Source organism: Scyliorhinus torazame, chromosome 12 (genome assembly GCF_047496885.1).
Source record: "Scyliorhinus torazame isolate Kashiwa2021f chromosome 12, sScyTor2.1, whole genome shotgun sequence".
NCBI classification, from domain to species: domain Eukaryota; kingdom Metazoa; phylum Chordata; class Chondrichthyes; order Carcharhiniformes; family Scyliorhinidae; genus Scyliorhinus; species Scyliorhinus torazame.
The window spans coordinates 194,145,876-194,173,848 of record NC_092718.1 but is presented as its reverse complement, the minus strand read 5'-3'; the positions used below and the strand labels follow the sequence as shown (position 1 = coordinate 194,173,848).

The 27,973-nt window shown below is 46.0% G+C and overlaps 1 protein-coding gene across 4 annotated transcripts in view; it reads left to right on the top strand.

The window, feature by feature from the left end:
• Positions 1–27,973, top strand: part of sez6b (seizure related 6 homolog b) — a 1,259,716-nt gene that overhangs the window by 978,099 nt on the left and 253,644 nt on the right. For all 4 annotated transcript variants that reach the window (XM_072469583.1, XM_072469584.1, XM_072469582.1 and 1 more), the window contains exon 5: positions 9,662–9,847. In XM_072469583.1, coding sequence (XP_072325684.1) covers positions 9,662–9,847 — 186 coding nt within the window. The remainder of the gene's footprint in view (positions 1–9,661; positions 9,848–27,973) is intronic.

Below are 27,973 nucleotides of genomic sequence, written 5' to 3'. Positions count from 1 at the left end.
GAATCAGGAAAACTCAAGCTAAAATCCAAAAACATTTTTATTGGCCTGGACTACATAAAGATGTAATTAAATTTTGTCGATCATGTTACACATGTCAAGGGATAGGAAAACCTCAAGCAGTGAAAACACCAGTGCCCTTAATACCCATTCCAGCATTGAGGAACCTTTTACAAGGGTCCTAATTGATTGCGTAGGACCGCTTCCTAAAACAAAAAGTGGGAATCAATATCTTTTGACTATAAAGGGTGTGTCTACTAGGTTTCCAGAGGCCATTCCAGTATGTAATATTACAGCTAAAAAGATTGTGGAGGAGTTACTTAAATTCTTTACTAGATATGGACTACCCACAGAAATACAATCGGATCATGGATCAAATTTTACCTCAAGGTTATTCAAAGAAGTTATAGATAGCTTAGGAATAAAACAATTTAAATCAACTGCATACCATCCAGAATCGCTGGGAGCGTTAGAAAGGTGGCATCAGACATTAAAGACAATGTTGACGGCTTACTGTCACGATTATCCAGAGAATTGGGATAAAGGAATTCTATTCGTACTGTTTGCAATTAAGGACGCACCTAATGAGTGAACCAAATTCAGTCCTTTTGAACTAATTTTTGGTCATGAGGTAAGAGGACCACTTAAATTGATTGAGGAAATATTGGTGAGTGAGAAATTGGAAATTACATTATTGGATTATGTGTCAAATTTTCGGGAATGATTAAATAGAGCAGGTGAATTGGCTAAACAACATTCAAAAGTTTCACAAAATGTGATGAAACGGGTAGCGGACAAGACATCCAAAGTTCGTGGTTTTGCCAGTGGAGATAAAGTTTTACTATTGTTACCAGTGGTGAACCTTTAAAAGCAAGTTTTTGTGGACCTTATCAGATTGAAAGGAAATTAAGTGAGGTGAATTATGTGGTTAAAAACACCAGGTAGAAGGAAGACTCACCAAGTGTGTCATGTGAATATGCTTAAAAGGTACTTTGAAAGGGAAGGAGAGACAAAGGAGGAGGTTTTCATGATTCTAACTCAAAGTGACAAACCAAATCCAGATGACTGTGAATTTGACATACCTCGAATTAAATTGGAAAATGAGGATGTTCTTAAAAATTGGGATAAATTGTTGAGTTACCCTCTAGAAGAAAAACAAACTGACATGAAAAAGTTATTGATATCACATGGGCAAGTTTGTGGAGATAAATTGGGAAGTACTAAAATGGCTATACATGATGTAGATGTGGGAAATGCTGTTCCAATTAAACAACACCCATACAGACTTAACCCTTTAAAATTGGCACAGATTAACATAGCGATTGCAAGTATGCTTAGAAATGGCATAATTGAAGTGGGTTGCAGCCAATTGAGCTCACCCATAGTGATGGTACCTAAACCAGGCGGTACCCAACGGTTGTGTGTGGACTATAGAAAGGTTAATGCAGTTACAAGAACGGACTCTTATCCTATCCCATGTTTGGAGGATTGCATTGAGAAAGTGGGACAATCAGCTTTTATTTCCAAACTGGATTTACTTAAAGGTTGCTGGCAGGTACCTTTATCCAAAAGGGCGAAGGAGATTTCAGCTTTTGTGACTCCAGATGGTATATACCAATTCAAAGTTATGCCATTTGGCATGAAAAATGCCCCAGCCACATTTCAACGGTTAACTAACAAAGTCGTTTCAGGATTACCCAATTGTGGGGTATACATCGACGATCTTGTAATTTTCAGCCAGACATGGAAAGAACATTTAAAACATCTGAGAGGGTTATTCGATCGACTTCAGGAGGCGGGTTTGGTGATAAACCTAGCCAAAAGTGAATTTGGAAAGTCACTTTTCTTGGCCATACAATCAGACAGGGTCGAATGGTCCCGCGGGATGTGAAAACAAAAGTTATTGGGGAGTTTCCGATTCCCTCAAGACGAAGGGAAATAATGCAATTTCTTGGCATGAGTGGATTTGATCGAACATTTGTGCAAAGGTTTTGTAGCGTGATTCCGCCACTGATGGACTTGCTGAAGAAACGTCAAAAATTTCAGTGGACAGTGGAATTTCAATGGGCATTTGACTGCCCGAAAGCTGTGATAACCAATGCTCCTGTGTTGGAGAATTACAAGGGACTCTATGATCAGGATTGAACTAAAGTATCTGACTTTAAAGAGAAATGCCACGGCATAGAGAAATGGATGGATCGTGCAGAGGCCTTCTTGTTCAAAGAGACTGTCAATCGAGAAGGATTCCAGTTGGAGGAAGAAGAAAATTATTATACCTGCTTGCGTGTGTTTTTTTTTGAAACAACAAAGTATATTTACTGTGTGCATTTCTTAAAGGATAGTGAAGAGGTGAAAAATGAAACCATCTTGAAGTTGATGGGTTTTTTTTCTCGAGGGGAGGTGTCATGTGAGAGTACCTTTAAGAAATGGGTGTTTGTTTGGTTTTGTTTCAGTGTTGGAGCTGAAGCCAGACAAAGCAGGTGTACTGTTGTTCTCTCTGCCATAAAAAGACTATCTCTTGATCATTTGGTGAATTCAAAATTATAAATGTTCTCGGTAGTGAATTCAAACCTGACGTGCTTCTGTTAAAAGGTGTTTTTGTAACTTCTGGTGGCGGCCATGGAGGAGTAGGTCGCACATTTGATAGCTCTAACACTGAAACGGTTTCGTTTCAGTGTTGGAGCTGAAGCAAGACAAAGAAGGGTCGAGATTCACCCCTACCCGGCGGGGCGGGGGGGTTCCGGCGTAATGGAGTGGCGGGAACCACTCCGGCTTCGGGCCGCCCAAAAGGTGCGGAAGTCTCCGCACCTTTAGGGGACAAGCCCTCACCTTGAGGGGCTAGGCCCACGCCGGAGCGGTTTCCGCTCCACCGGCTGGCGGGAAAGGCCTTTGGCGCTAAGCCAGCTGGTGCCGAAAGGTCTTTGCCAGGTGATGCGGGTCGGCGCATGCGTGGGAGCGTCAGCGGCTGCTGACGTCATCCCTGCACATGCGCAGGGGAGGAGGTCTCTTCCGCCTCTGCCATAGTGAAGACCATGGCAAGTGCGGAAGAAAAAGAGTGCCCCCACGTCACAGGCCCACCCGCGGATCAGTGGGCCCCGATCGCGGGCCAGGCCACCATGGGGGCACCCCCGGGGCCAGATCACCCCGCGCCCTCCCCCAGGACCCCAGAGCCTGCCCGCGCCGCCTTGACCCGCCGTTCAAAAGGTGGTTTAATCCACGCTGGTGCGACAGGCATTCCAGCAGTGGGACTTCGGCCCATCGCGGGCCGGAGAATCGGCGGGGTTGGGCCCGCCGACTGGCGTGGTGCGATTCCCGCCCCGGCGTGGTTCGGAGAATTCCACCCCAGGTGTCTCTGGTGGCGGAGACTTCAGGACACGGCGGGGGCGGGATTCACAATTCCGCCCCAGGTGTACTATTGTTCTCTCTGCCATGAAAAGATTATCTCTTGATCATTTGGTGAATTCAGAATTATAAATGTTTGCAATAGTTTCGCAATGTTTAAATGAATTTAAACCTGATGTGCTTCTGTTAAAAGGTGTTTATTTTGTCTTCTGGGTGTTGTTTGGGAATTTATTAAGGCTTACTTAGTGTTGTATTGTTTGGGGGTTGTATTGAATTAATGGTTGCTCAGATGTTCACTGTATGTTTTAAAAAGGTTAACTTGAGTTCATAGAATAAACATTGTTTTGCATTAAAAAATACTTTTCCATTTCTGCTGTACCACACCTGTAGAGTGGGCCGTGTGCTCCCATACCACAATCTATTAAAAGTTGTGGGTCAGGTGAGCTCCATGATACACTTTGGGGTTCTCTAAACCCTGGCCCATAATAAATTGTATCAGAAGGGAATGCTGATTTCTTGGCGAGAGTACTCTGATTGGTGGATTGGTGGGCATATTGTCATGGAGTTTGCACCTGTTACTGGTGACTGACAGATAACTGCCAAGCATTGTTTGAAATTTAAACCAGACAGCTTGACCCTGATTGGTCAAGGCAATACTTTAAGACAGGAAGAACATGTACACACATTGCTCCTATTTCAGCTAAACAAAGCAAGTGACTGCCATTCACTGATTCATTCCCGAGGGCAATTCCGATGCTATATACATGCAAGTTGTTGCTATGTGACGGAGATCAGTATTAGAGATGGAGATCTGAGCTAACTTTGAAAATCAAGAAGTATCTCTTCAGGAGGAGATAAAGTAGAAGGGATACAGCCCATGCTGGGGTAAATTGCCATGTGTGTGGGGTGTTTGCTTGATGGGGTGTGCAACCTATTTCCTTCTACGTCTCTTCCATTCTTTTTTATGTTGATGAGATATTATGGTTGACAGTTATAGATGAAATCACACTTTCAACTGGATAAATTGAACAGATATGTGATTGGACTATATTATTTGAAAAAGATGCTAATATTTATTTCACTGCAAACTCTATCCTGAGGGAAACTCCACATCTATCTATTCAAAAGCAATTTGTTTTACAGCACAGACTAATGCGATGCAACAATTTTAATTGCACCACATATGGCCTCCCATGGGCTACCCAAATCTCACGAAGCGTCTTGATCGGGATACCGCCCACAATGGGCAGGACCAAGCCTTGCATGCCTAGGTAGGTTTAAAACCCGCTTAGGTGTGCTGACCCAGGATCCATGGGGCTCCCGGCATCTACTGGCCTCCCCAGGGAGACTCCAGCCGGGTACCGTTCAGTACTAGTATTCACAAACATGGATATCTTGGGCCATTGGAGAACCCTGGGTGGTCAGGGATAGGCTAGGGACCTTGTCCCCCGGTCCCCCTCATGAACGCAGGTACCTTGGCACTGCCAACATTCCTGGGTGGCACTGCAAAGCCAGCAGGAGCACTGTCAGGGTGCAATGCCAGGGTGCCCATATGGCATTGCCAAGGGTCAGGGCCTGAGGAGGGGCATGCCCATGAAAGTAGGGTGGAGGGGTATGTAGGGTGGGGGCATACAGAGTGGGTATGAAGGGGCCTCCAGAAGGTTGGGGAATGAGGGGAGGACCTAGAAGGGGGTGGTCCGAAAAGAGGCGCAGGAAGGCCTGAAAAGGGGGCCCCTCAGTGATCCCATAGCGGGGTGTCATCACTTGCAGAGGGGGGCTAATGCCCACGTGTGTGGGGGGTGACATTGCCCATGGGTGGTGGGTGTGGGGACCCTCAATCTCACTTAGTGATCGGGGCACCCTTTCAAGATGGTGGCCCGACCTCCTGAGGAGTTGGTCTGGCCAGTGAGTTCAGCTCCCCAGTGATGAAAATAATTCTAAGTGTGGGTTACTGGGAAAAAAACTCCCCAGGGCCCCAAAAAGTGACTTAAGTGTGGTTAGATAGCAGTGGGGAACTCGCCGACAGAGCTGGGGTGAAACGGCCAGCAAAACCCACCACAGGGTGACACTTAGAAACTTTTCCGTTAGATCGCGTCCTATATTTTACATGGATCCAGCTGACAAGTAAATCCCCCCCCCCCCCCCCCCCCCCCCACTGGCTGTTCAAAATCTGAATGACGGAGAACAGAGGCTAAATGCAGTAATTTATGCTGAGCTGTCGCCCAATTAAATCCTGTTGACTGCACTGAAAAATGTATTCTACTTTCATCAGGATTTCTATAAACAGATAAAAATAACCAGTTTTTATAGCACAGCTCAGCTAATCGTCCCTTCTGCACTTCCCCGTCAGTAAAACACAACAGAGTAAAAAAACCCAGATAGATTATACTCATGTGTATTTCATTCAACATGATCGAAAAAATCCACTGTTATTTTTGGGTGAAATCTGGCAGTCAATTTATTATATTTAATGTGGTGAAACAGGGGACGTTCTATACCTAGACCCCATTTTTGTAATATTATCAAGAAGGTAAGAGGAAGCCTCCAGTGGCTCAGCACGTTGGTCAGGTCACTGAGCCAAGCATGCCGGAAAGTTCCGGTTTTGATCTTGATGTGTGCTGATTGAGCTGATCTCAGCCAAGGCAGACCCAGGTTGGGAAATGGGGAAAATCGATCAGGGGGTTCGAACATGCTACTCGCTCCCGCACCACTTGTGTCTGCGACTGGTACCGGGTCAGGCCCGGTGTGGACAGATCAGCAGACTGGAACCCAACTTGTGCGTAATGACTTGGGGGAGGTTGCATCATGAAGTCAGTGGCTAGTGAAGAAGAGAGAGATGAGGGGAAGGGGGTCAAAATTGGCGAGGGATAGAAAATCAATCGGCATGATTTATTTGGAACACGGATCACGTGCCTGGTTATTTTGAGTTGACGCATGCAGTTATCCAGATTCCTTTGGGATGGTTATAAATATGCGCAAAACAATTTCTGTCAAGTAGCACGATGGAAAATCTGTGAAGATTTTCAAAGCTGCTAAGAGGATTCTAAATGCTATTTACAGACTCACACAGATTGCTTTTTACAAAAGGGAACAGCGTTATTGGACTAATCGTATTTTTCCAAGTTCCGCTCCTTTTCAAATGATGTTCTCCTTGCCTATTCTTCGTATCTGTCCACCTTCCTAATAAGCTTTTGCTTATGTCACATTGGTCACTGATGCACTGGTGTGCTGAAACGTTACCAGGAATCTTTGATTATTCTCATCGTATTTTAAGGCTTCCCAGTTTATTTCAAAATGTTTACATTTTTAAGCTGGAGGTCCAGAATCAATTGTCTATTTGGGCCATTCCTTGATGTCACTGCTACGGGGAGACAACTCTGGCTGCAACACACACTCAATCCCTGTTTCTACCTGATCTTCAAACATCGTAACCTCTCCAATGTGGCAGGTTCACACGGTTGGAGCATTCTTTCTCAGACCCAGAGCATTGAACCCTAGACACACATTTGCGCTATAGTCTGATATGCCAAAGTAATCCTCAAGGGGTACCACAGTAACATAAGAAATAGGAAAATAGGAGCAAGCCAATTGGCGCTTTGATCCTGCACCTCCTTCTTCTCCACCTTCCTGCACTCCATCATATCGCTCAATTCCTTGAGCATCCGAAAATCTACCAACCTCAATGTTAAATATACTCCACGACTGAGCATCTGGAGCTCTTTGAGCTGGAGAACTCAGAGTAAATAAATTTCTCCTCACCCCAGTCTTAGGTGACTTAATGTCTCCTTCTGAGTCTATGACCCCATGTGCTAGATGCAGTGCTGAGGTTGCTTGTTTTCAGATTTGATTTTCAAATGGCTGCTCCATTGCTTCAAGTGGATGCTTCACATTACTATAATTGTCTTAAGGTTGCATGACAAAATTTACAGGCAGTTCTCAAGAGTATCTCCGTCAGCATTCTACCCTCTACCAATACCACCAGGAACCAGATTAACTGGCGTCGCACTGATTTTCACTGGCACAGAAGGGTGCTTTATTTGCCTATGTTAGAGTTGCCATAAAAGTAATTAGTTGTGTGAAGAGCTTTGAGACCAAGGCACTTGATGTATGTTGCAACAAGTGTGGCAGATCAGTTTAAAAGTTAGTTGATGATAAATATAATGTAAACTAGCACAAAATGTGGAATAAATATTAGTCCGGGTCATGAAATAATGAACAGAATGAGGTCAGGAGCTATTCACATTGACCATGTTTTTTAATGAAATATTGTGTGAACGTTCATACTCCAGCAGATGGTTGCAAGAGCAGCAGAGATGGGTGTCATGTTCTGTAGACTGGCCGAAGTGAATGATGAACTACAGTTCAAATAATTTATTACGCAACAACTGCGTGATAAAGATAACAAGGATAAATAAAATAATTAACTACTAACTAATGAACTATTGTAGAGCTAATGCAAAATACTTCTATCCTCCAGCACAACCTACTCCCAACTCCCCAGCCACAGCGTCACGTGGCGGGTGTACACTGCCACCTAGTGGTTGGAGGTCATGCATAACATTATGTGCAGACTTGCTTTATGCATATCATCACAATGGGCATTGAAACCCTAATGAGCCTAATAATCTTGTTGGGATTGGAGTGGTACCAGAATCCTACATTAAATTTACTTCAAATCTCATAGAGGCAGAGGTGGTCACCGTGTCCTTGTTGTTCCGACACAAATTGTAAAGAAAGGGCGAAAAAAGAGTGAATCTCTGAGCAGTGGGATCAGATAGTAAATGGCAGCTTATGTTAGAGACCGTTTTCGAAAATCAGTGGCAAAAAGTAATTTTTCAAATGTTGAGGCTATGGAGGTGTAGAATGAAAGCTGATACCTGGAGCTCCAAAAAAACCCGACTTCCTCTACAGTGGTAAAAACAAGCTCGTCATCCCCCCACCGCAGCCTTGCACCTTTAGTGGTCAGCCAAAGGATTGCATTGGCCATGGTCTGGAAGTCCATTATTTCAACCTTGTAAGGTGGTGCTTGGCGGGTGGGGGGAGGGGGGTGGTGGTCGGGGATGGGGGTTGGTATGCGGTTAGCTCAGCTGGTCGGATGGTTCACCTGTGGATCCGATTAATGCCAGCAGCGTGTGTTCAATCTCTGTTCTGGCTATGGTAGACTCAGGGCTTGCCTACTTGCCATAACCACCGTAAAGTAGCTTCCTGCGGCTCAGTGAATAATCGGCAAGGAACTACCTATAAGCCGAGCACTTCAGGAGGAGACGGAGAACAAGGCAGCAGTGCTTATGGTGTCAAAAAATTCAGTTTCACTTGAATATTAATTTTAATAAAGGAAATGGAGTTATTACTTGCCCGCAAAATTATTTGTAAAGAACATGAATTTTTTCCACTCATTGACAATGAAGACACTGGTACAAAGTACTATGGAGGCTGGAAATCTAAGGGCGGCACGTTGGCACAGTGATTAGCACTGCTGCTTCACGATGCCAGGGACCCGGGATCAAGTCAGGCCTTGGATGACTGTGTGGAGTGGGACGTTCTCCCCGTGCCTGCGTGGGTTTCCTCAGGGTAGTCCCGTTTCCTCCCACAGTTCAAAGATGTGCAGGTTAGGTGTGCAGGCAAGGGAGTAGGCCTAGGTAGGATGTTCCTTCATCAGGTTGGTGCAGACTCGATGGGCTGAATGGCCTCCTTCTGCACTGTCAGGATTCTAAAAATAGAAAATGTTGGAAATACTCAGGAAATCCCAGATGCTGTCTGACTTGCTGAGTATTTCCAGCATTTTCCATTCATAGAATCATGGAATTTACAGTGCAGAAGGAGGCCATTCAGCCCATCGAGTCTGCATCGGCCCTTGGAAAGAGCACCCTACTTAAGCCCACACCTCCACCCTATCCCCATAACCCAGTAACCCCATGTAACTTTTTTTGTAGGATAATAAGGGGCAATTTAGCATGGCCAATCCACCTAACCTGCACATCTTTGGACTGTGGGAGGAAACCGGAGCACCCAGTAAAACTCATGCAGACACGGGGGTGAAAGTGCAAACTCCACACAGACAGTCGCCCGAGGCCGTAATTGAACCCGGGAGCCTGGAGCTGCGAGGCAGCAGTGCTAACCACTGTGCCGCCCAATCACAGCACATACACAACTGATTTAATTAACCATGGACTTTCATCTCATCTGTTTCCCCTTCAGTGGAATAACATTCGGGAGTTGTCAGTGAGAAAAGAATGGCCAATGTTCACAGAATGTTATTGAAATAGTGCCAGTGGATTTTATAGCCCTTTTTTGTCTAACGCTGCCCTCTGTCCTTCCACAGCGTATTTGCTCAGCTGTGGATTTCCGCAGAAACCCTCTTCTGGCGATGTGTCTGTCACCAGCCTCCATCCTGGTGGAACGGCGCACTTCTACTGCAACTCAGGTTACCGGCTGCAAGGTTTCCCTTCTCTCACCTGTGTCAATGGCAGCAGACCTCGCTGGAACGACGAGGAGCCAGAATGCATCGGTAAGGATTAGAGGGGCGCGGTTTACCTTTGGCAACGGAATAGGCTGAAAGTACTTTTTAAAAGCAAGATAGGCTTTGTGTCTTCTGAACAGATGATGCTTTGTACTGCTCTTCACCTCTACCCATCTCCCTTCTTTAACACAGTTCTTGAAACCTACCTCTTTGACCAGGCTTATGGTTATCTGAAGAAGAGTCATACAGGCTCGAAATGTTAACTCAGTTTCTCTTTCCACAGATGCTGCCAGTCCTGCTGCGTATTTCCAGCATGTGTTGTTTTTATATTTGACCAGGCTTATAGTTATCTGTCCAAATATCTCCTGAGCTAACTTTGTATCCAATTGTGTTTGCTATCACTCCTGTGACGTAACGTTGGATGTTTTGCCACACTAAATGTGTGATACAAGTTGGTGTTGCAAATTTCACAATTGCTCAACTCTGGGGATAAAATAGGGAAAATGCATGGGTGTCTCAAATGAACTGGAGAAAACTTAAGTTAAATTGCCGTGGACTTTTAGATGCACACTTTTCTTCATCGGTTGTGCATGTGCTGTGATTGTCCCTTTAAGGACAACACAGCAGAAAAGGGCTACTTGGCTTGCTTGACCAACTGGGACTCAGAGTGGGTAATCATCCCAAGGGATTTCATAGAATTTACAGTGCAGAAGGAGGCCATTCGGCCCATCGAGTCTGCACCGGCTCTTGGAAATAGCACCCTACCCAAGCCCACACCACCCTATCCCCATAACCCAGTAACCCCACTCAACCAACACGAAGGACAATTTTGGACACTAAGGGCAATTTAGCATGGCCAATCCACCTAACCTGCACATCTTTGGACTGTGGGAGGAAACCGGAGCATCCGGAGGAAATCCACGCACACACGGGGAGAACGTGCAGACTCCGCACAGACAGTGACCCAGCCGGGAATCGAACCTTGGACCCTGGAGCTGTGAAGCAATTGCGCTAACCACTATGCTACCATGCTGCCCTCTTTGGGATGAGGCTACTGAACAATTCTGATTCATAAATCCTTTTTGTGTTTACAAATGCAGTCTCTGAAAGTGCATCTTTACAGCATGGCTCTGCTTTTGCAAGCTATACTGTTCAATTATGGCTCCCGTTTATTTTTTTTTATTTTGTGGTTCCATAACTGTTGCACTATTGTATTTTCATTTTAGCTTGTCCGATGTAATTCCAGGTTTTTTACTAGTTCTATCCTGAAGGACTGTTTTACATTTTTCGTTGCAAAGCAACAATCTCCTGCTCCATCCAATCGCTAATGATATGGGCCAGGGTTTAGAGAACAACCCCAAAGTGTATCATGGAGTTCACCTGACCCACAACTTTTACTAGATTGTGGTATGGGGAGCACACGGCCCACTCTACAGGTGTGGTACAGCAGAAATGGAAAAGTATTTTTTAAAGCAAAACAGTGTTTATTCTATGAACTCAAGTTAACCTTTTTAAAATATACAGTGAACATCTTAGCAAACATCAATTCAAACACAACCCCCAAAGAATACAACACAAAGTAATCCTTAATAACTTCCCAAACAACATCCAGACAAAAGAAACACCTTTTAACAGAAGCACATCAGGTTTACATTCACTACTGAAAACATTTAGAATTCTGAATTCACCAAATGATCAAGAGATAGTCTTTTGATGGCAGAGAGAACAGCAGTACAGCTGCTCTGTCTGACTTCAGCTCCCACACTGAAAACAAAACTAAAACACACCCTGCAACAAACAGCCTAAAACAAAAGTAAAAAGCTGACAGACAGCCCAGCTCCACCCACTCTCTGACATCACTGCAGTAGTAAACACCCATTTCTTAAAGGTACTCTCACTACAGATATTTATATACACACACATTTATAAACACCCATTTCTTAAAGGTACTCTCACATGACACTAAGCAGAGCCAAAGGCCTCTTCAGCATCACTGCTCTGTTTCTCCTGGTTGCGGAGCTATTAACACTTAATTTCCTCCATAGTATGTTTCACAAAGGTCCTAAAGATGATCCCTGCAGTGAGTAAGCAGTCTGCCTTGTCACCTCTGACGCATGTGTCTGAATCCAGTTCGAACTAACCTGTCTGACTAATCTGGGTCTGGGAACGGTGTCCTCACAGTCAGCATCGTAGTGAAGCAATTTGGAAATGTGTCCTCAGTCAGCATCACAGTGAAGCAGTCTGAGAATGGTGTCCTCACAGTCAGCATCGCAGTGAAGTGGTCTGGGAATGCTGCCCTGGCAGTCAGCATCACAGTGAAGCAGTCTGGGAATGGTGTCCTTGCATTCAGCGTCGCAGAGAAGCAGTCGTAATTTTAAAAAGTTTTCTTTTGGAATAATGGATTAACTGAGAAACAACACAAATAGATGAAAGTCAGGGTCATTATAATAAAGTAATATAAGTGAGCAAAGTAGAGTAAGGGAAGTAAAGTTAGCGTAAGGGAGGTAAATTAATAGTATTCTTATATAAGCATAGTTTGTTTGTTAAAAGAAGGACTATATAAGGAGCTTAAAGGTAGTCAGACAAAGGAGCCCGCACCCATAATATGTTCCTCATGTGCTATGTGGCAAATCATGAAAACTTCAGTTGTCCCTGGTGACCAAGTGTCCAGGAAGTGTCCCCAACTGTAGCTACCGGTTAACCACATTTCGGAGCTGGAGCTGAGGATGGATTCACGGTGGAGCATCCGCGGAGCTGAGCCAACTGTGGACAGCACATTCAGTGAGGTAGTCACACCACAGATGGAGATTGAACAGGCAGAAAGGGCATGGCTGACCACCAGGCAGGATAAAGGAAGGCATGGTGTGCAGGAGTTCCCTGTGGCCATCCCCCTGGCTAACAGATATACCATTTGGATACTGTTGGGGGAGATGACTGTGCAGGGGAAAGCAATGCCAGACAACTTCATGGGTCAGCATCTTAAGAGGGGAGGAGGAAGAATGGCAGGACTAAAGTGGGGAGGGGTTCAATTGTAAGGGGAACAGACAGAGACTCCGGGATGGTACGCTGCCTCCCTGGTTCCAGGGTCAGGAATGTCATCAGACCGTAGGGCATTTTGAAGGGGGAGGGTGAACAGACAGAAATTGTGGTGCATATTGGTACCACCAACATAGGTAGATAAAGGGATTAGATTCTGCAAGCAGAATTTAGGGATCTGGGAAGTATATTAAAAAACAGGACCCAGGAGGCAGTAATCTCTGGATTACCTCCGGTGCTACGTTGTTGCCGATTTTCTCCTTGGTTCAATTGCTCTGTTTTATTACCTTTGCTCTCGAGTCGCCAGGTATCTTTATGATACCGCCACGAGGTGCAAGTCCGAGTAATGATAAATAACCCAATACACCGATTGGTAAAATTTAAATCAAAGCACATTTATTATACACAGTAATCGCTACTCATGCACAAATTCTACGTCTAAGCTACTTCTACAACAACAGGCCTATACTTAACTTCGGACTGGCCCACCAGGTCAGGGGAACAAATGGCCTTTCGTTCGGGCTCTGAGTCTGCGGGATTCGAAGTTGTTACGGATTGGTAGCTAGGAGCGCCTATCTCGTAGTGAGCGTTGAATTAAGACTTACGTCAGTCGACGATCACTGCACCGGTCACGGTCAATGTTGGTTTGTGTTGCTGGGTGACCCGGGCAGGAAGAAGAGGTGAAGAGAGCGAGTTGAACTTGGGGCTTAACTCTTATAGTCCCCAGAGGCTTCCCGCCTTTCGGGGCGGACCCTGTACCAGGTCCCAAGTGATTGGACTTTGTCCCAATCGCTTGGTTCGATTTCTCCAATACTGGAGCGGTTCCCTGATCGATGGGCGGTCTTGAGGTGCTCGTTCACCTCCTTTGTGTTGGCTCCTGCTGGCGCCGAGGAGTCTGGCTTTGCTTTGTGTGTCCAAAATGTTACTCATTGTTCCCGGGGATTGCTCATCAGTATGCAGATGGCTGTTACTTTGTTATGCTGATGGTCGCTGGTATCGATGTTGTCTGGCCTTTGCAGAGGTAAATACACAGCAAACCTGCAGCTGCTGGTTTCTGTCTATGTTGGCTGACTTTCCCATCAGCCTTTGCCGTTCGCCATTTTAAATTGGGAGTTGGCCAATTTAGGTGGCTACAACGTGTGAGTGAGTATAGAAATAGAAGGTTAATTCATAAGAATGTGTGGCTGGAGAGATAGTGCAGGAAGGAGGGCTTTAGATTTTTGGGACATTGGGACGATTTCTGGGAATGGTGGGACCTCTGCAAGGTGGACGGGTTGCACCTGAACCAAAATGGGCCTTAAGTCCTTACATGGAGGTTTGCTGGTGCTGTTGGAGGGTTTAAACTAACTTGGCAGGGAAGGTTCAGCAGGGAGAAATGCACAACCCAAATTAGAGGAGACAGCAAGTGAATCAGGAAGGCATTGAGATTATAGGACAGTGAAGTCACAAGGGAGTTTGGCAAGGGTGGATAGTATTTATTTTAATTCAAGGAGTCTTACGAACAAGGCAGATGAGTTGAGGGCACAAATTAAAACATGGTGGTATGATGTCATTGCTGTTACTGAGACATGGTGGAGAGGGGGATAGGATTGGCAGCTCACTATCCCAGGATATAGGATATTCAGATGACACAAGGAAGGAGTTAAAAGAAGAGGGGGGTGTCAAAATTTTGATCAGGGAATCAATTACAGCAGTAAGGAGGGACAACATCTTAGAAGGCTCCTGATGAAGCCATATGGGTAGAACTTGAAACCCAAAAAGGAGCAATCACATTTCTGAGAGTGTTCCACATGCCTCCTCACAGTCCAAGAGAAATAGGAGAGCAGATATGTAGCCAAATTTCAGAGATGTGGAATAGTAATCGGGTAGTGATAGCCTGGGGTTTCAACTTCCCCAACATTAACTGGGATAGTCATAGCGTGAAATGTTTAGAAGGAGCAGAATTCTTAAAACACGTCCAGGAGAACTTTATAAACCAGTGCACAGAACGTCCTACAAGAGAGGTCCTCGACTTAAGTTTAAGTATTAAAACCAGGCAAGTGGTTGAAGTATCAATGGGGGAGCATTTTATAGACAGCGATCATAACTCTGTTATTTTCAAGATTTTTATGGAAAAGCATGATCCTGAAATCAAAGTTCTGAACTGGGGAAATGCCGATTTGAATGAGATCAGATATGACTTGGCCAGAGTGGCCTGAAAGCAGACACTTTTAGGTAAATCTGTGACAGGACAGTGGGACACGTTTGAGAAGGAATTAGGAGGAGTACAGGGCCAACATGTTCCAATAAAGAAAAAGAATGTGGCCAACAAATCCAGTGAACCCTGGATATCGAGGGATATACAGCATTGGAAAAAAAGAAACAGGGAGGCTTATGGCAGATATCGAGGGCTCAAAACAGCAGAAGCCCTAGAGGAGTATAGACTGTGCAAGAGGAGTATGGAATGTATAAAAGGATAACCAGGGAAAGAGTAGGGCCCATGAAGGACCACAATGGTAATTTGTGTGTGGAGCCAGAGGTTGCAGGTAGGGTTCTAAATGAATGCTTTGTGTCGGTGTTCACAAGTGAGATGAAGAATATGGGGATATAAATCAGGGAGGAGGACTGTGATAAAATTAAAGAAATCAACATAGAGAGGAGGTTCTGAGTGGTCCGTCAGGCTGAAAAGTAGATACATTTCTCAGGGCAGATAAAATGTAACTTAGGCTGTTGAGTGAGGCAAGGTAGGAAATAGCAGGGGTGCTGGCGATAATTTTAAATTCATCTCTGGCCACAGAAGAGCTGTTGGAGGACTGGAGGATAGCCAATGTGGTACCATTATTCAAGATGGGAGGAAGGGATAAACTAGGAAACTACAAGCCAGTCAGTCTAACCCGAGTGGTGGGGAAACTATTGGAAGCAGGTCTAAGAGTCACGATTAATCTGTATTTGGAGAGGCAGGGATTAATCAAGAACAGTCAGCATGGTTTTGTTAAATGTCTGACCAATTTGATTGAATTTTTCAAAGAGGTGACCAGGTGTGTAGATGAGGGCAATGTTTTTGATGTACTCTACTTGGACTTCAGCAAGGCTTGTGATAAGACCCCACATGGGAGGCTAATAATGATGGTAACAGCCCTGGGATTCAAGGAAATCTGGCCGGACTGGTTGCTTCCCAGGCCTCTCACCCTCTGCCCTGGCCTCTGGTTGAGTCATCCCGCTGCTCTCTGAAAACCATGCCGGTGCCTGCGTGGCCCTAGCACCTCCCGACTGCTCGCATCTCGCTTGGGTGACTGGGCCTCGAGCCTCAACAACCGCATGTGCTTCTGGCTGCCTGTCTGGCTGCTGCTGGCTTTATCTAGCCTGCCCTGTCGTCTGCTCTCGTCCTCAGCTGGCGGCCTCATCCTTGCCAGTCTCGTTGCCACCCAGCCCTATCACTCTCAGCCCTGACGTCTGGTCATGTCGCCCTGCTGCTCCCCCAAAAACCATGCCAGTACCTGCCTGGCCCTCGTACCTCCCGACTGCTCACCTCTTGTTGTGATCACTCGGCATTGAGCCTCGATGACCTTGTGTGCTCCTGGCTGCAGCTGGCTTTATCTGGCCCACCATGACCAGTCTCTGTTCTTTCTTTGATCGGCATCTCCTCCTGCCCTCCTTTCCTCCTGCTCTCTCTCCCTCCTTCCTCAGCCCTGGTCTGGAGGTCAAGAGTCGCCCTGCTGGTCTTATCGAAGGCTATTGGCCAGTTCCTCATGCTCAATCCTTCCTGAAGGCCTCACAGGCTTGCACCCCAATGTAAAGTCGGTGTCCTCATTTTTTGCCTCAGGCTGCTGGGCCCGAATGCCAGAAATCTGGCTGCTGCTTCACGATAGGAAAGTTCAGTAACTTCACACCAGACAACCAGGAGATCCATCCATCCAAAGTGCTCTCGCCTCAACCATCTCTCACTATCTGGGACAGAGTTTTCCCACTCTCAGATGATCTACCCAGATTAGGGGGGGGCGGAGCCACCCACTTAAACCGGAGAGTGCTGGGACATAAATACCCTGGCCCAAGTGTGGGCCTAGTCCGGGAGATCCTTCGGGGATTAGGAAGTGTAAATATATAAGGAAATAAATCAAACTGTCGCTACAGTTATTGCTGCCAAGTGGTCGCTTGCCTGACATTTACAGTATTATTGAGCCAGAGTAGGGTGAGGTTCACAGTCTAATTGACAATGCTATTTCTGACCCAAGAATACTTTATGTGATCACTGAGGGAAAAATGTAAAAAAGTCCACTCAGCACATATGTGTATATATATATAACTCTAGGACATAAAATCTAATGAATCATTGCTCCACTCCGAGAGTAAAACAAAAATCTATGTGATGTTTTTAAACTTAGCATATAGGTATATATGAAACACTTGGCATAAATAGATCTCTAACACTAATACTTATGTGACACAGTTTGAATATAATCATTGGTGGTAATAAAATGGACTAACTGGCAACAAATTCTGATTATTATTCCAATACATTATTGACATATACCCTCATAAGTTGGATGCGATGGCATCAATATTCTATCAAATGGACTAAGCTGGATTTGACTTTTCTGTAGTGTCTATAGAGTAGGTTTTATTTTATTCAGAGCCAAAGCGAACTGACACTTTGCTCTTGATTGGTTTTACACCATGGGGAACAACAGAGTCATATTATTGCTGACTCCATTTAATTCTGGCTTTGTAGAGTACCTTTTCTGCTATACCCTCTTAGCACGATGACTGGGAGGTTGTGATAGGATACAGCAAGCGGTGAGCCTTTTGATTAATTAAAATTAAAATTCAGATTTTCCCTTGGGCAGGTGATTCATTCCCAGCTTGATAATGTGTCAGCACAAAAGAATTCCTCATTCTTTTTGACATTTAATTAAGCAGTAATGATGTGTTTCACCTACACGTTGACGATCAGTTGCAGCTCAAAAATATGCCCATGGATATTTACAAATGATAAAACTACAATTGACCAGCGATGGAGCATAACTTTAACATAATTTCCCTTTAACTCAGTTTCCAGAACTAGTTTGAGTTTGAAGTTTGTTAGGGTTTTTGTGAGCACGCTAACTGGCTTTTCAAAAGAAAATTGGCATCCCCTTTTGAAATTAAGGATTGGCTTAATGGAGGAAGGTGAGGAATTGAAAGCCGGGGGATGTAGAGAGGGAATTTCAGGGCCTGGAGATGGAGTCGCAGCCACTGTTGGTGGAGTGATTAAAGCCTGGAATGCTCAGAATTGGAGGAGAACAGTCATCATGGAAAGCAGGGCGTTATAGAGATGGACAGGAGCAAGGTCATGGGAGGATTTGGAAACAAGATTTAGAATTTTGAGATCAAGACTCTGCAAGACTAGGAGGCAATAGAGAACAGCGAACACTGGAGAGATGGGTAAAATTGGACTTGATTTGAGTTGGGACAAGGGCAGAGAGGTTTGAATGACTTCAAGTTTGTAGATGTCAGCATATTAGGGGACAGCCAAGAGTGCGCAGAAATAAACAAGTCCAGAGATTGTCGTGATATGGATGAAGGTATCAACGACAGATGAGCTAAGGTAAAGTCAAAGTAAAACGATGTTACAACGGTGGAAATAGAGGGGTGGATTCTCTGATCGCCGAGGCCGAAGCCGCGTTCAGCGATCGGCCGGAGAATCCCCGTTTTCGCCAGAATCGGGGGCGGCGCCTTTTTTGCGACGCGCCGCCCCCTCAAAAGCGGTGTACTCAGGGAATTTGCCGCACGCCATATGGACGGCCTCAGGACATCACCTCAGGCCCTTCCCAGATGCTCCGTCCCCGATGGGCCGAGTCCCCGACGGCATGGGACATGTTTGCTCACATCATTCAGGGACCTCGCGTGGCGGCTGCTGACTGAGTCCAGCGGCACCACAGTCGGAGGGGTGGGGGGGGGGGGCCGTTCTGCTGGCAGGGGGGGCTTTGGTTGGGGCTGGGGGAACTGGTTGGGGGTGGTCCAGGGGTGGCGAGACTGGTTACAGGGGGCCAGTTTTTGGCAGGCAGGGTCTGTGTGCAGCCAGTCCGTGTGCATGATGCGGCTGCCGTGCGCATGCGCGGTCACAGACCAGGCCATTCTCTGGCCGTATCCGCAGGTAAAGCTGGGGTCTTTACGCTGCGCGGCTGCTAGCCCCCCACCGGACGGAGATAGGTGCAGGGGCGGCGCCGACTTTCTGTTTGTAAAGCCAGACGGGTCCTGCGGATATAGCCGCAGACTCGGAGATTCCAGCCCAGACAGTCTAAGCAGATGTGCAGTAGGAATTTCAGCCAAAGTTCTCACCAGTTTCACTGGGTACCAATCAAGAGACTTCATTTTCCTCCACATTTTTCTCACATTTTTCCTTTCCAGCCCAGAGTTGCAATGACCTCTTCGATCTAAGATCACCAAACTGACAGGCTGCAGGTCAGCGACTCTATGTAAAACTGTCTAACGTAATCAATGAAATAGCTACACAGATTAAAATCTAATGAATCATTGCTCCACTCCTAGTGAGTAAAAAAAAAATCAATGTGATGTTTTCAAACTAAAACTGACCTCAGCAACATTGCAAAATCACCTTTAAAAGGTTTTCCCTATAGATCCAGTCACATCCGAAAGGTTTCCTCCAACATTTAAATCTAATTAGCATTTTCTTCATAAATGCCTATGTATTTTTAAAATGCCTTTTCTGGCTCCACAGTATTATTTGTGTTTGTATCTATGCAAGATTAATATTTGGACGGATTTGCCGCAGAGGTTTGATCCCCTGCGGTGACCTTTGAAGCCACAAGCTTTGAACTTGGAAGCCAACTGAAAATATCAAGACCAGGACTGATGTTTCGATCTGAGGGAGACCAGATTTGCCCAATTCAAAGCATTAGACAGCCTGTTTTTACAAGACACTCTACTCTTCAACATTGAAACGCTTGTGTAACATTAGAAAACAGATCACTTTGCTTCCAGGCCCAGGTAGTGAACTGCTACAATTAAAGCAGAGAGCACATGTAGTCTGCTTACACTGGTAAGACCTAAATCTTCTCCCTTTATTCCGTCAAATGCCACCAACTGAGCAACAGCAGCAGCTGGAATTGTTTCTTTGCCACTGGACCAGTTAGTTACTGCAAACCCTTTTATGCTGTGCAAGACCCAGGCCAGTGGCCCTGAGGGAATCACACAGGACCAGCTGAAAGTCAGAGGTAAACTTGTTAGGAGACCCAGTAAAAATGCGATGCGCCACCAGCTGGCCTTTAGAGAGCCTGCCAACTTTACTTCTGGGCTGTTGCTGGCTGTGTGACACCTGAGTGTGGAGAGCTGGTGCCCTTACTGTTGCAATTTTGAAAGAGTACAACATTAAGGATGCCCTTTTTTCTCTTTGCTAAAAGAGGCATTGAAAATACTGCTTTTCTTTCTTCAATAGCTGTACAAATCTGTAGAATTACAACATTTTTGTTGTTTTAGAGAGCCAAAATCAATATCTGCCAGGGGCACGGACATTGCCCTTTATCCAACTGGAATACAGCACCATGTTTTAATGAAATGAAAAGTTTATTGCTTTAGGTACATGCACTAGAGAATTGTACACCTCCACTTCTATGCGTATGAGGGTTGAAAGAGAAAACGAACACACAGCAAACATGTCCGGTTTCTGGTTCTTTCCGAAGTTTCAGATCGAGTCCGATTCAATCAGTTTGAGTTCAGTGCTGTTTGTCCCTGGATAATATGGTACCCACGCATGTCCTTAACATCTTACCATAAGATTGCCTTCCTGATCCTCTGGTGGTGGGATTTTATGAGTTTATTTGTGGTGGATGTATGCCCCCATGCTTCAGTGATGAGCACAAAAGGGCAACAAAATGAATTAGAAACTGACAAAAGGTCACTTGGCCCAACAAATCCGCCTCTTTCTAATTGATGCCAATCCCGTCTCCCTGACCTTCCTCCGTCCCTCAGTCCCTTTTGTCACTAGAACTGTACCTAATTATCCCTTCAACCCTTTCCCATCAAAGTAATTACCTGACCCCCACTTACCCAGCGCGCAATTGGATCTGTCTAACCTTGGGTTGTTTTCACTGGAGCAGAGAAGGCTGAGGGACGACCTGATGGAGGTGTTCAAGATTATGAGGGGCATGGACAGGACGGATAGCGAGCTGCTGTTCCCCTCAGTTGAAGGGTCAGTTATGAGGGGACACAAGTTCAAGGTGAGAGGCAGGAGAATGAGGGGAGGTTTGAGGAAAAATCTTTTTACCCAGAGGGTGGTGACGGTCTGGAATGCACTGCCTGGGAGGGTGGTAGTGGCGGGTTGCCTCACATCCTTTAAAAAGTTCCTGGATGAGCACTTGGCCCGTCATAACATTCATGGCTATGAGCCAAGTGCTGGCAAATGGGATTAGGTAGGCGGGTCATGTGTTTTTCATGCGTCAGTGCAGACTCGATGGGCTGAAGAGCCTCTTCTGCACTGTATTATTCTGTGCTTTTGATTCTGAACCTGCTGCCTGTGGGCCACTTGAGGTCCTTAACGTCTGACAATCAATTAATCAAAGTCCATAGAACTCCGTTCTATTTGATTGCATATTTCTTATTTTGGTGTTTCTGCTGTTTAACAGTGCTTGGAAAGGGTTGTGTTCAGCAGTATTGCCTCATTGATTGATAAATCCCGAATGAGGATTTCAAAATCTGATGGTCAGCAATCTGCCAGCTAATATAAATGCAAATTGTTAGGAAAAATAATTCAAACTTTCCAAGTGACCCCCAAGGTTCCCTGTATCCGCGCAAACATCTCACAACGACAAACACCTCAGATAATGTTGATTCTGATTACAGTGTGCTATTACACAGAAGACAGAATGTTAGCATGCAGGGACAGCAAGCAGTTAGGAAGGCAAATGGCATGTTTGTCTTAATTGCAAGATTGTAGTGCAGGAATAAAGAAATCTTGCTACAATTGTACGAGCCTTTGCAGAGATCTCTGGCATACTGTGTGACATTTTGGTCTCCATTTTTAAGGAAGGGTATTGTTGTACTGGAGGTGGTACAGCGAAGATTCACTAGATTTTTCCTTGGGATGGGGGGGGGGGGGTCACCTCTGATGAGAGGCTGAGTAAATTGGGTTGACATTCCCTGGAGTTTAGAAGAATAAGGGGCAATCTCTTTGAAGCTTGCAAAGTTCGTATGGTGCTTGATGGGGCAGACATTGAGAGATTGTTCCCGCTGGTCGCAGAATCTAAAATACGGGGTACATTTTCAGGAAAAAGGCCGATCATTTAGGACTGAGATGAGGAGAGGTTACTTCAGTCAAAGGGTTGTGAATCTTTGGAATTCTCTACCGTAGAGGGCTCTGAATGCTCCATCATTGAATATATTTAAGGCCGGGATAAATGTTTTTTTTGGTCTCTCAGGACATGGGGAGCACGCAGAAAAGTGGTGTTGAAATGCAAGAGCAGCAATATATTGAATAGTGGAGCAGGCTCAATGGACAGGATGCTCCTACTTCTTGTGTTCATCATGGATGAACACGTGGCTAAACAGCTGGTGTAGGAGGGTGGGTTTCAGTTATCTGCACCACTGGGAGCTCTTCCGGGGCAGGTGTGACCTGTATAAGAAGGTGGGTTGCATCTAAACTGGAGAGGCATAAATATCCTGGCGGTGAGCTTTGCTAGTGTCACACGGGAGGGTTTAAACTAGTATGGCAGGGAGGTGGGCACCGGAGCAATAGGTCAGAAGGTGAAAAAATTGAGGGCGAACTAGGAAATAGGGCCACTGTGGCTCTGAGGAAGAGCAGACAGAGAGATGTTGCTGAAAACAGCAGGACTGGTGGCCTGAAGTGCATATGTTTTAATGCAAGAAGTATAACAGGTAAGGCAGATGAACTTAGAGCTTGGATTAGTACTTGGAACTATGATGTTGTTGCCATTACACGAGACCTGGTTGAGGGAAGCTCAGGATTGGCAGCTAAACATTCCAGGATTTAGATGTTTCAGGCAGGATAGAGGGGGAGGTAAAAGGGGCGGAGGAGTTGCACTACTGGTTAGGGAGAATATCACAGCTGTACTGCGGGAGGACACCTCAGAGGGCAGCGAGCCTATATGGGTAGAGATCAGGAATAAGAAGGGTGCAGTCACAATGTTGGGGGTTTACTACAGGCCACCCAACAGCCAGCGGGAGATAGAGGAGCAGATAGGTAGACAGATTTTGGAAAGGAGTAAAAGCAACAGGGTTGTTGTGATGGGAGACTTTAACTTCCCCAATATTGACTGGGACTCGCTTAGTGCTTGGGGCTTGGACGAGGCAGAGTTTGTAAGGAGCATCCAGGAGGGCTTCTTAAAACAATATGTAGATAGTCCAACTAGGGAAGGGGATGAACTGGACCTGGTATTGGGGAATGAGCCCGGCCAGGTGGTAGAAGTTTCAGTAGGGGAGCATTTCGGGAACAGTGACCACAATGTAGTAAGTTTTAAAGTGCTGGTGGACAAGGATCAGAGTGGAGCTCGGGTGAATGTGCTAAATTGGGGGAAGGCTAATTAGAATAATATCAAGCGGGAACTGAAGAACATAGATTGGGGGCGGAGGTTTGAGGGTAAATCAATATCTGACATGTGGGAAGCTTTCAAATGTCAGTTGAAAGGAATTCAGGATCGGCATGTTCCTGTGAGGATAAATAAGGCAAATTTTGCGATCCTTGGATAACGAGGGATATTGTAGGCCTCGTCAAAAAGAAAAAGGAGGCATTTGTCAGGGACTAGAAGGCTGGGAGCAGACGAAGCCTGTGTGGAATATAAGGAAAGAAGGAAGGAACTTAAGCAAGGAGTCAGGAGAGCTAAAAGGGGTAGCGAAAAGTCATCGGCAAATAGGGTTAAGGAAAATCCCAAGGCTTTTTACACGTACATAAAAAGCAAGAGGGTAGCCAGGGAAAGGGTTGGCCCACTGAAGGACAGGGGAGGGAATCTATGTGTGGAGCCAGAGGAAATGGGCGAGGTACTAAATGAATACTTTGCATCAGTATTCACCAAAGAGAAGGAATTGGTGCATGTTGAGTCTGGCGAAGGGTGTGTCGATAGCCTGGGTCACATTGAGATCCAAAAAGACGAGGTGTTGGGCGTCTTGAAAAATGTTAAGGTGGATAAGTCCCCAGGGCCTGATGGGATCTACCCCAGAATACTGAAGGAGGCAAGAGAGGAAATTGCTGAGGCCTTGACAGAAATCTTTGGACCCTCACTGTCTTCAGGTGATGTCCCAGAAGACGGGAGAATAGCCAATGTTGTTCCTTTGTTTAAAAAGGGTAGCAAGGATAATCCAGGGAACTACAGGCCAGTGAGCCTTACGTCAGTGGTAGGGAAATTACTGGAGAGAATTCTTCGAGACAGGATCTACTCCCATTTGGAAGCAAGGGGTCGTATTAGTGAGAGGCAGCATGGTTTTGTGAAGGGGAGGTCGTGTCTCACTAACTTGATAGAGTTTTTCGAGCAGGTCACAAAGGTGATTGATGCAGGTAGGGCAGTGGATGTTATCTATATGGGCTTCAGTAAGGCCTTTGTCAAGGTCCCTCATGGCAGACTGGTACAAAAGGTGAAGTCACACGGGATCAGAGGTGAGCTGGCAAGATGGATACAGAACTGGCTAGGTCATAGAAGGCAGAGAGTAGCAATGGAAGGGTGCTTTTCTGATTGGAGGGCTTTGAATAGTGGTGTTCCGCAGGGATCAGTGCTGGGACCTTTGCTGTTCGTAGTATATATAAATGATTTGGAGGAAAATGTAACTGGTCTGATTAGTAAGTTTGCAGACGACATAAAGGTTGGTGGAATTGCGGATAGCGATGAGAACTGTCAGAGGATACAGCAGGATTTAGATTGTTTGGAGACTTGGGCGGCGAGATGGCAGATGGAGTTTAATTCGGACAAATGTGAGGTGATGCATTTTGGAAGGTCTAATACAGGTTGGAAATATACAGTGAATGGTAGAACCTTCAAGAGTATTGACAGTCAGAGAGATCTTGATGTACAGGTCCACAGGTCACTGAAAGGGGCAACACAGGTGGAGAAGATAGTCAAGAAGGCATACGGCATGCTTGCCTTCATTGGCCGGGGCATTGAGTGTAAAAATTGGCAAGTCATGTTGCAGCTGTATAGAACCTTAGTTAGGCCACACTTGGAGTAGTGTTCAATTCTGGTCGCCACACTACCAGAAGGATGTGGAGGCTTTAGAGAGGGTGCAGAAGAGATTTACCAGGATGTTGCCTGGTATGGAGGGCATTAGCTATGAGGAGAGGTTGAATAAACTTGGTTTGTTCTCACTGGAACAAAGAAGGTTGAGGGGTGACCTGATAGAGGTCTACAAAATTATGAGGGGCATAGACAAAGTGGATAGTCAGAGACTTTTTCCCAGGGTAGAGTGGTCAATTACTAGGGGGCATAGGTTTAAGATGCGAGGGGCAAGGTTTAGAGGAGATGTGCGAGGCAAATTTTTTACACAGAGGGTAGTAGGTGCCTGGAACTCGCTGCCGTAGGAGGTGGTGGAAGCAGGGACGATAGTGACTTTTAAGGGGCATCTTGACAAATACATGAATAGGATGGGAATAGAGGGATACGGACCCCGGAAGTGCAGAAGATTTTAGTTTAGACAGGCAGCATGTTCGGCGCAGGCTTGGAGGGCCGAAGGGCCTGTTCCTGTGCTGTGCTTTTCTTTGTTCTTTGATTTCACAGCCAACCTCCAGCCGAGCTGGTGTTGGCTATGGGCAGTCCCTGGATAATATAGGGGGTTGTCCATTGTGAACTCCTCCCTCATTCAGTGGAATGCAGCAACTCATTAATAAAACAATCCAATGTAGCTGCAGCTGGGGAATATGCTTGAAGCCTGTCTTCAATATATGTTGAATGAAAATGTTGTTCGGTCATGTTTTTAAAAAAAAATATTTATAATCGTTTTTTAACATTTTATGCATGAAACAGAACAATGCAAACCATCAAGAACAACATAACAACCCCCACTCCACCAACCAATACCACAATACTTCAAAGAAATGTGCCCCCCCCCCAAAAAAAAACCTTCTCCCCTTACAGCTGACAGTAAGCAACTCTTTAAACAGTAGAATAAACAGACTCCGTCTCTTGTGGAACGCCTCAGACAGGCGTCTCAAAACTAACTTAACTTTCTCCAAATTCAGGAATTCCATCAAGTCCCCAAGCTACACTGAGGCACAGGGCGCAGAAGCTGACCTCCACCCCAACAGGAGCCACCTGCGAGCCATCAGCGAGGCGAAGGTTAAAACACCTGTCCCCGCTCCCGTCTGCAGCTCCAGCAAGTCCAACTCCTCAGAGACAGCCCCCAGGGGACTGAGCTCCAAATTCACGTGCAGGATCACTGACATGGTGCTGAAAAACGACCTCCAAAATTTCTCCAACTTCGGGCAGGACCCGGACACCTGTACATGGATTGGCCGGACCTCTCTCACACCACTCGCAAGTGTCCTCCACCCCATCAAACAACCGGCTCATCCTCAACCTCGTCAGGTGCACCCTGTGCACCACCTTTAACTGTATTAACCCCAGCCTTGCACATGAGGTTGAGGCATTCACTCTCCGCAACACCTCACACCACAACCCCTCCTCCAGCCCCACCCCAAGTTCTTCCTTCCACTTGGCCTTAACCCCCTCCAGCGACACCCTATCCTCCTCCAAAATCTTCTCAAAAATCGCCGAGTTGCCCCCCCCCAACTCCATCACTGACAAAACCCCCTCCAACAAAAGAGGGTGGTGTCACCGGAAACATCGGGAAAATGTTTTTTGCAAAATCCCACACCTGCACATACCTAAAGACCTCTCCCCATGGAATCTCAAACGTCTCCGTCAACTCCTCCAAACTTTCAAACCTCCCTTCCAAAAATAAATCCTTCATTTCCTCCCACCCCCGAAAGCTCGCATCCAGCCTCGCTGGCTCAAACATGTAATTCTCTCACCGGCATCAACTTCGACCCCGCCTTCAACTTCAAATGCTGCCAAAATTGCCTCCATATCCTCAGCGTGGCCACCACCACTGGACTACCCGAGTATTTCCCTGGGGCAAATGGGAGTGGCGCCAAAGTCAATGCCCACAACCCTGACTCCCTACAACAGCCTGCCTCCATCCTCACTCACACTACCTCTGGCTCCCAATCCCTGCTCGCCATTCGCCGTCCAATAGCAATACAACAGTTTTGAAAAAGCCAACCCCCTCCCAACCTTCGCCCTCTCTTGAAGCAAGTCTTCCCTATCCTCGCTACCTTACCTGAACGACAAAAACAACCATTCCACCCCCATAAAAAACACCTTCGGCAAGAAGACCAGTAAACACTGGAAGAAAAATAAAAACTATGGCAAGATATTCATCTTTACCCCTCCGCACCCGGGAGGGAGGCTGTCCCATCACAACAAATCAACCTTGACCCTACCCACCAGACTTGTAAAATTCAACTAATGGAGCTGGGCCCAGTCTCGAGGCACCTGCACCCCCAAGTACCTGAAGTGAGTTGTTGCCAGGCGAAACAACATTCCCTCTAAATTCCAACCCCCGGAGAAGAAACTAAAACAACACTCGCCCTTTTCTAAATTCGGTTTATATCCCCAAAAAGCCTCAAACCCCTTGAGCAGCCCCATTATATCCCCCACCATGGGACCTAGGTTAGAATACCCAGTATACAACAAAAGGTGGGCGGGACACTTTATGCTTCACCCCTCCCCCCCACCCTCACTATAGCCCTCCATTTATACGAGCACCTCAACGCAAGGGCTCTATCACCAGCGCAAAAAAGAGGGGGGAAATAGGACACCCCTACCTCATTCCTCTGTGCAGCTGAAAATATCCCGAGTTCCCTTCATTCGTACAAACACTCGCCTTTGGTTCCTTATGTAACAATTTGACCCATGCCACAAACTTAGGCCCAATCCCAAACCGTAAACAAATAACTCCACTCAATGTGATGAAACGCCTTCTCCACATCCAACACCACCACCACCTCCAGTTCCCCAACTTCTGATGGGGAGAGCACTACTTTAACAAGCGCCGCACATTCGAGGACAACTGCCTATCCTTTACAAACCCTGGCTGATCCTTCCAATCACCTGCGGAAGGCACTCCTCCAACCTAAGCGCCAACATCTTGACAAGAATCTTG